At 39.3% G+C, this 8,929-nt stretch overlaps 1 protein-coding gene across 1 annotated transcript; it reads right to left on the bottom strand.

The window, feature by feature from the left end:
• Positions 1–4,779: 4,779 nt before the first annotated feature.
• Positions 4,780–6,256, bottom strand: hoatz (HOATZ cilia and flagella associated protein). Its single transcript, XM_061026280.1, has one exon. The coding sequence runs from the start codon at positions 6,076–6,078 to the stop codon at positions 5,617–5,619; it is 462 nt and encodes a 153-aa protein (XP_060882263.1). The 5' UTR covers positions 6,079–6,256; the 3' UTR covers positions 4,780–5,616.
• Between the last annotated feature and the right edge of the window lie 2,673 nt (positions 6,257–8,929).

The following is an 8,929-nucleotide window of genomic DNA, read 5'->3' as shown; positions in this document are numbered from 1 at the left end:
CATATTATTGATGATGATGATGGTTGTGACGATGGTTTTTGTTTGATAACGACGACTTATAAGATGGTTTCTATACTGATTAGAGCTCTCAAGAACTGCCCTCAATGTTGTGCTTTGCCTCTGGTCACTTCCTGTCAGCACCTGTGTGTCCAATCGGACTCAAAGCTGATCGTTTGCTCTTACTGACATTGTTCCCTTTTTTCTAGATCCTTGCTTGTGTTGTTCTTACTCTCTGATGTACGTCGCTTTGGATAAAAGCATCTGCTGAGTGAATTGTAGAATGTTGAATGAAATCAACTTTGAATCATTGTTGGCAGGTTGTAAATGCCCATGCTTATCAATTATGGAATGACCACTATTAACGACCTTTGATTATAGCTTTTCTGGTGCTCTTGGAGAACCTCGCTGATGCAACAGTTTGTAAAACTTCACACTTTTTCAAGTGTTCATAGATTTAGTTGGGAATCAACACAAAGCCCCCGCTCTCGACCCTGATCCCTACACTGGACTCAAGTTTGACTCATCTCCCTCCCGGCTTGCCGGTTCTGATTTTTGCCTGTTTTTGACCTTTGGTAACCTTAAACTCTTTATTTCACCCACCAGTCTCAAATTTGGTATTTTAACTGGGATTTATTATCTCTAAGACATTTGGATAAAGTGTTCACGTCAGGCTATCAAGCAGGCTCACAGTCATTCTCAACATTTAAATAGTTGACCCGCTGTGCCTCCCCGGCCAACAGTCTAGAAACTTCAGAGCTCTGAAAGGCTTACTGGCTACTTAACTGGACTATTGCAGCAAAGTTGCATCAGGGAGCAACCCTTTGATGCCTTAACTGCTGTATTATTTAGCCACACGAGAGTATGAGCGGTCAAATATTGACAGCGGTGGATTCAGAGAAATAAAAAACTTTTCCGATGTAATTTAATGCTTTGATAATCCAGTCTTTGCCCACTAGGGGGCGGGATAAATCGCATAAAGCTGATAAATTAACCATCAAGTGGAAACTTCTGCATTTGTTTCATTTTTCAACACCAGACGTTGCTGCTTGGGCGATGACAGGCAAGTAAAGACTTCATTAACTACTCATCTGAAGAATGATGGTGATGCTACCAGTGGGTGAATCTTAGTTTGCTATTTCCTTTGGTAGTTGTTACAATCCAACCAAGTGCAGATTATAGAGATTAAATGTGAAAACCATACCGGTCCTCCTGCCTATACGTGGAACTGAAAAAAAACTGGAGTTTGTTAATCAGAGTCCTCCGTCAGTCTGTGACATTAACAAATAACACACACTCCCTTCAGAGCCAAATGAATCGATTGTGCACACACCAAGGAGAGTGATTATTAGCCAGTGTGTGTGTGTGTGTGTGTGTGTGTGTGTGTGTGTGTGTGTGTGTGTGTGTGTGTGTGTGTGCGTGTGTGTGTGTGCGTGTGTGTGTGTGTGTGTGTGTGTGTGTGTGTGTGTGTGTGTGTGTTTCCTTCAACCTTTGAAGTCATTTGAGTGTCAAACCGTGACACTGAGTAGATCTTTGATAGTGATGACATTTTGAGAAGTCCTTGTATTTTACAGATAAGGGGAAAGTTAATGCATTACACCAGGGCCCCCACAAGTACAGAGGTACAAATGAAGTGTGTGTGTGTGTGTGTGTGTGTGTGTGTGTGTGTGTGTGTGTGTGTGTGTGTGTGTGTGTGTGTGTGTGTGTGTTTGTGTTTATTCTGACGGCTTGATTGTCATTTCTAAACAAACCCAGCTGATTGTGCTGTCTGAATACATGATTAGGATGTTTGTTTATCTACTGGAGTCTATTAGATACAGAAAGAATTAATAACTCTGTCTGCACAATAAATCCTTATTTTATTGATAACGTAATGAGCTTTCACAATAATCACGTCTCAAAGATCTGAATTTATCACAATAAATGTATTCAAACAAGCACTGCATACTCACTCAGCACGAGCCATTTATATGCACTGAGCACTTTAGTAGCCTAAAGTTTGACATTTTAGCCGTCGCCGTCTTTGGGTTTTTGAGAACCAAAAGTGACCATATTTGGTCAAGAGGTTGGAGCTGGAGAGAGGCCAGATGTTTCACATGTTTAGTTTTAAATTCAACAGTATGACAGTCCCGTGCTAGCTCATTAGCTGGCTCTGAAAATGCTAAACAGTTTTTATTACACTAAAAAAAGCTCGGGCTGCTTGTAAAAGCACTGGCTCCTCTCATCACTGCCACCCACCATCTTCTCATGGGGAAAAAGACAACAACAATCGTGACTGCCGATCGCCGACCACCATACATAAATCGTATAATCTCGATTATCTTGTTTTCATTATCGGGGGAAGCTGAAATTGAAACTTCATTAATTGCCCAACCCCTAAAAATTAGTATGTTACTTTGATTTGGGGTCATTTAAATTGACTTCATGACAATAAATAAAAACACTACATAACAGTTGTTTGTCTGAAATGGTCAATATGTCAGTGTAAAGTGTTAATGATTTATATTCTGAGGGGATTTAAATCAATTTAAATGGTAAATGGATTTGAGATTATCTAGTCTTCTGACTACTCAAAGCAGTTTTTGCACAGAAGGTCACACCTACACATTCATACCACATTCACACACTGATGGTAGAGGCTGCTATGTAAAGTGCCCAGTCCATTAGTTATAACTTATCCTGTTCATACACATTCATAAGCAGCAGATGCAGCGGTGGGACCAATTTGGGTTTCAGTTTTTTGCCCAAGCACACTAGGGGATCAAGCCCCGAGCCGCCAGAATTTGACTGAATTTTGAATTTGACAGTGTATGTTTTCTCACCTCTTGGATGCTGGTGTGAACAGCAAAACATCATCGATCGGACACATTAGACAATATTTACCAAAACAGAAAAAGGAACATCTTGTTTTCATGTATAATGTTCAACCCAACACAAACCTTTTAGAACAAGTTGAACTATTTTTAACAGAGAAGAAGACAAACTGCACGACATTATGAGTCACATTGTAAATGTTGCTCGGCTGAACCTTCATCTGATCGGCTCTGTATCCGACTGTAAAGTCTCCCGGGGCTCAGTATGAAATGTCACTTAAATATCACGAGCATCAGTTCCCACTGACCATAATAGTCCCTCTGAGCCCTGCCTCTCGTATGAGCGGTGATGAAGTGCAGCAAACTGAGCGAGCAACAGCTGGCATACAGATATTAAAGTGATCAGTTTCCACCCCTGAAAAACACACACTGCTGCGCTGAGATATCAGACACCCACACAGCCTCAGAGTTGATGGATTTCATGGGGAGTTATTTTGATAAAAACAGACAGGGTTCAACTCAAGGGTACACAGGTAAACCCCCAACTGAATGGGAAGGTGAACTTAAATTAAGTTAAACTAATTTTATTTGTGTTATATAATTTATAATCTTTTCATTACATTAAATCTCTAAGGTTTCTGTGTATCAAGTTAAGTGAGCTTTTACTGACATCTTGTGGCGGATTATTATTAATACACCCTCCTGCATCAAAACAAACTGGCATCATGAAACTTGGACCAGATGCATTCTTGACTTTTATGTTTATTTTTTGAGTGTTTCAAGCTTCAAGATGTAAGGAATTACATATTTTGCCAAAGTTCAAACTGCAAATCCACAAATTAGGTCCTGGCTGAGATATCTCAAAGACATTCTGTGATATTTTGAGTTTTTAGAAAAGCACTATATAAAACCAATGTATTATTATTATTATTATTATTATTGTTATTATTATTATTATTAGATAATCCAATACTCTCTCTGATATGTAAATGTCTATAACTTTTGGGTGTATTTATCTTGTATTTTGTTCACTCATTATGTTCCCTGCAGGGAGAAGGGTGTTAACTTTATGGTGTCTGAATTTTTTTATGTGCAATAGCATCACCTTCAGGTCAAATTACCATATTTTAATACCTGCAAATCTAACAACAGTCCCATCAGCCCCAGCAGTCCTCTGAGCAGCAATCTTATATTGAAAAGGTAAGGTCTATCTTTCAATTCAAGTATCAACAGAAAAAGGGGGGTAAGTGTTTTCAATACATTTTGATTAGTACTAAACTGGACAACAGCAACTTCAACCAACAACAATTTAAATCACAGCAAACACAACTAACAAAATACTTCAGCTGTGAACTAAAAAAAAACAGAAGCACTTTCTATAATTGGATTTGGTTGCTAAGGAAACGGTCTCCTGCTAGCTAGAAGCTTCCAGCAATATCCACTCTTCCTTCCTCGTTACATGTCATTATAGATTTGATACACGGTCCGTAACAGCCGTGTTTTAGTAATAGTTAAGTTATTGTGTTTCAGTACGATGAGTAGTTTCGATACTTGATGTTGACTTATGATTTAACGAGTGACCCAATCAACTGGCGCCTTTCCGCCGAATATGTCTGTGGTTGTCATAGTTACAACATATATTGAAAACGGAAGTGACTGAAGGCCTCTTCGTATAGTTTTTCATTTTATACACATGTGATAAGTATTTATTTTAGCATTATAATGACAAAAATAAAAAAAAAAGAGAAATTCGTGAGGACTCTTAATTTCCAACATCTGCTGTAACTATGACAACCTCACACGCACTCGGCTAAAAGGCAGTTAACACGGTCGCTTGTTACACCGATACACCGGAGTAACTGCTCCGTCATAACATAAATTAAAAATATATTTATCAGGTTTTTTATTCAACATACTTTTTTATATATTTTTTTAATAATATACAACATTTGTACACGTTTTTTTACTCACAAGTATTAATGTGATAAAATAATATTTTATTTTATCGTGTTGCTTTGCAAGCCAGTTACATCATTTTCTTCTTCCAGAACATAAAATAATATTCTTCTTTAGCTGTTAATAACCTCAGTATATTCCCAAACTGTTCTATTTTTATGACTAAGTATAGTGCTACCTCTGTTTAAACCTACATTAATACATTCCACAACATTAACCAGACTCTTTTCTTCAAAGGTAAAATTATTTTTTTTTAATTGTAAGCGCGAAGTTAGTGATGGTTGAAGTCAGAGATTGATTCAATATAGAGGATCACTTAAAAGCTACTTAAGGATACCTCTGCTTCTGTGTGCTCATTGTGCTTTGAAAACTTTACCCAAATTAGCTAAAGTCAACATCCAGCCGGTCTCTTCTTATCCTATTATGGTTGGGCCTTCTCCACTGGATATTTGGAATTTGAATATCCACACAGGCTTCACTTCACCTTATGTAAGGCTGTTTGAAGTGAACTGCTGTGTTACTGGCAGCTGTAGCTCACAACATGAAACACTCAAATGATTGAATCCTTCATAAATATGGAATAAGGCCGCTGCTTCATTCTTGTGATGTCGTTTTAAGGAAATGTTAAAAACTTAATTAAAAAAAAAATACATTAAGTCAAGTGTAAATGAGTCAAATATAAACATCTGAAGCTGTTTGCTACCACTCAAGTGCATTCTGACTCAAACCTTTCACATAGAGAAAGAGCTGCATGTAGGCTATTGTTTTAATTAGGCCTATTGACTTTTTTTTTTCATGACATATCATCTCCTCTATAAACATCAATCAATGCATATTTTTTGGGGGGTCTCTATTGCAGCTGTTGCACCAACTCCATGTCCATTTCAGAGTCTGAGGAGTTTTCAAACTGGGTCTGCTTCTCTTGGCCCAACTTGACCTTCGGTTTAAAGTCCGCAGAGATCATCTCCTTCTGGATCCTCTGCTCCCTGTGCCTCCTCAGCAGCGCCAGGATCTCCTTCCTCTGGTCCGCCATGGCTTCATACCGCCGTCTGTCCTCCTGTCTCTGCCGGAGAGCGTGGACGCTCAGCTGCGGCTGCTGGACCTGGACCGACTGTTTGGGACCGGCGGTGCTGCTCACTCCTCTTGGCCGGGACACGGGTAGCCTCTGGCGGATGTCTGCGGACACGAGGCGGGACTCCAGCGGCGGCAGGAGCGACTGCGAGCTCCAGAGACTCCTGGCGTGGGACACGTCCTCCGGAGAAGAGCCCTCAAACACGGTGAAGAATTTATCAATCTCCTCCTGGTCACACATTTAAAACTTTAAACGTGAAAATTAGCTCAACGTTAAATCAGCTGGAGTGAGAGAGTGAGTGTTTGGTATGGTCACCATGGAAACGAGACTGCTACGGCAAGTCGGCGAGACCAAGAAACCTTCCGCGTAAACATTTTATTAACGCTACCTTGCGTACGAGTTATTGACAGTAAAGTTAAACCGGATGAAGGTAGGCTATTCCAGGTAGCACCAAATCACAAAAAAAGCTATTTTATGACACTTAATGCAGAATTCAGGTAGGCCTATAGCTCTGAAGAATGCAATGAAATCAATAAAGTGAAGTAGCAAGTTGTGGTGGGTGATCTATTTTAAGTCAATCATAACTGTGTGGCATTAACTAAAATAAAATACCCCAAAATATTTACTTTTTTTTTACAAAATGATAAAAAAAACTTGGGTTATACATCTGAAATGTTGTGTAGTTATCCTACAGTGAAAATGATGCTGTAATACTCAATAAAAGTACAATTAACTTTTACTTAATATTGGCTTGTAGGCCACGCTGTAAAACAGCAAAATGTAAATTCACATTTTTAAACAGTAAACTTTACCCTCACTCCTGCACGCAGCCTCCGTTCTTCAAAAGCCAACCTCCTATCTCCCCCTCTTAGAACCAAGCACCGAACCTGGGGGGGACCAGAGCCTTCTCCATAGTTGCCCCCCCCCCCCCCCCCTTCTGGAACTCACTGCCAACACACATTCAACACTGCACCGACCCTCCTACTTTCAAATCACTTATCAAAACTCACCTCTTTAAACAAGCTTTTAATGTATGACTGTGATGTATTTTCTGTTTTCTGTAGTTTTACCTTTATTGTTGTTATCTTTATGATCTGTGTGTAATGTTGCAATGTCTGTTAGTCTGTCCTTACTGTGCTGTTCTTTATGTTTTCAACTATTGTAAAGTGTCTTCGAGTTTTTTAAAAGCACTTATAAATAAAATGTATTATTATTATTAAACCATTTATCAACCGTGTTCAATTCAAGGCTTTAATCTGAATGAAGAGCAATTAAACCTTCTTCTCTCTCTGCGTGTGTGATAGGCTAAAACAAAGTTGCCCATATGGCTGCTGCCAACTTTGGAAAATGAGGCGGTTCTGCACGAGCCGTTCCACCCCCAGGTGTCGCAAGGAGGTATAAAAAAGCGTGGAGAGGAGGAAGGACCTCAACCTTATCATCCTCATCACTTCATTCACCTGACATGATAGTCTCACATCCCTGGAGTTGAGCCTCCATCCTGCACTGAGGGCTGACGTGCTGCACAGTGAGTATAGAGACTTCTGAATTTATCTTTTGACACCTCAGACAAAACAAAAGGGTTTGTTCAGATGGCAGGTAGAAGATTTTATTAGTTTAATACAAGGATATCTGCAGAAATTACTTATTTAATTAGATGGAAAGGGTGTTCATATCACAAGAACATGCAAAATAACTCTATGGAAGAACTTTTAAGAAGCTTGTTGGTAACTAAAAGTCATTCTTCATTCACTTTTTTGACTCAAATTCTAAAAAATATTTACTGTCAAAGACCTTTAAATGAAAATGAGTTTATTATTTTTTACTTAAGCCCAATTCAAAAACTATTTCTGCTGAATGGAAGTGATGGAGGAAGGCCAAAAAAGCTGCTTTAACTATTATTTTTGGGATTTTGACTGACCTAAAGAATTCCCACTTCTCTGTAAATATGTCAGAAATCCTCATTAGAGCTGCAGGATTTTTAATTCCTGCCTGCATACCTGTTCTGTTTTGCCTGTGTTGCCAAGGGCTACACATGGATGCGCCTGGTGACATGTCACAATTTTGGTGTAAACGGTAAGCTTGGCTGGACACATGAGCTGAACCTTATAAGGAAGTATGCCTGCTAAGTCCCTAGCATCCCTCTTTGGGATACCAAGCTTACCAGGAGCAAAAGGGTTAGCCAAACATGGGCATTCCAGCATGGCAACTCGCTTGTTTGATTATAGGGGTTATCTGTGTGCTGCTTTTCATGTTTTATTGCGTGCTGCTCAATGGGAGGTCAAAGCAGCCTTGTGACCCGCACGAAGAGGCAGAGCCAAGGATAAGTGAGTAAGTAGCTCGTTGCAAAGTGTGCAGAGGCCGTTATCAGCAGTAATCTGTCAGGCAGTTCACTAAAAACCAAAATGTAAATGATGTCTGTGACACCTGGATGCAAAGATAGAGCCTGAGTCATAGAAGGAGGAAGACAGAGGTACAAAAGATGAGCTAACATGCTGGGTTGTGTTGAGCTGTGTGCCTGTTGAAATATCTGCAGTTATGTAATACACAGTATGTCTGATGTTTTTGAGCTCTTCCGCTTCATGAAATGTAAAATTTGTTCTTTACTGCTCGTCAAAAATGTGTTTCAAGTTAAACGTCTTTATTTGTCAAGTGCACAATTATTGCAATCACGCAGTCATTGCTTCAGAATCTACTTTCTCAAGCTCCATCTGACGGAAAAAAATTAAATCCTTAGAGAGAAAAAAGGTGAAAAACAGGAATCTAAGTATGAGACGTAAACAGGGGCAGACGTTAGAATATGAGACAAGATAAATAAAAAGGCGGTAGTGATGACAGGATTTAAACGTTTTAAAGCAGAAATGTTCATTAATGACAAGAATTGGTTGTTGGAAAGGTGATAGCAAGATGTAAACAAGTAATTCACATAGTGTGTAGTGGTGACTTTGCCCACTTACAACAAAATAAACTCAAAATTAAACCAGCTGCGGGGCACAGGGACAATTCATTGTAGACAGGATCCAAAGTCATATGCAGGCAAAAATACAATTTCCCTTGTGTTTATTTTGGCTTTCAATTAATTATTATTTCTCGT

This window comes from Labrus mixtus, chromosome 20, assembly GCF_963584025.1.
Source record: "Labrus mixtus chromosome 20, fLabMix1.1, whole genome shotgun sequence".
Lineage (NCBI taxonomy): Eukaryota > Metazoa > Chordata > Actinopteri > Labriformes > Labridae > Labrus > Labrus mixtus.
The sequence above is the reverse complement of the archived record's forward strand: the minus strand, read 5'-3'. Positions and strand labels throughout refer to the sequence as shown.

Excerpts from the sequence above, each read along its gene's own strand:
- hoatz (XM_061026280.1), bottom strand. The coding sequence starts at position 6,078 with ATGTGTGACCAGGAGGAGATTGATAAATTCTTCACCGTGTTTGAGGGC.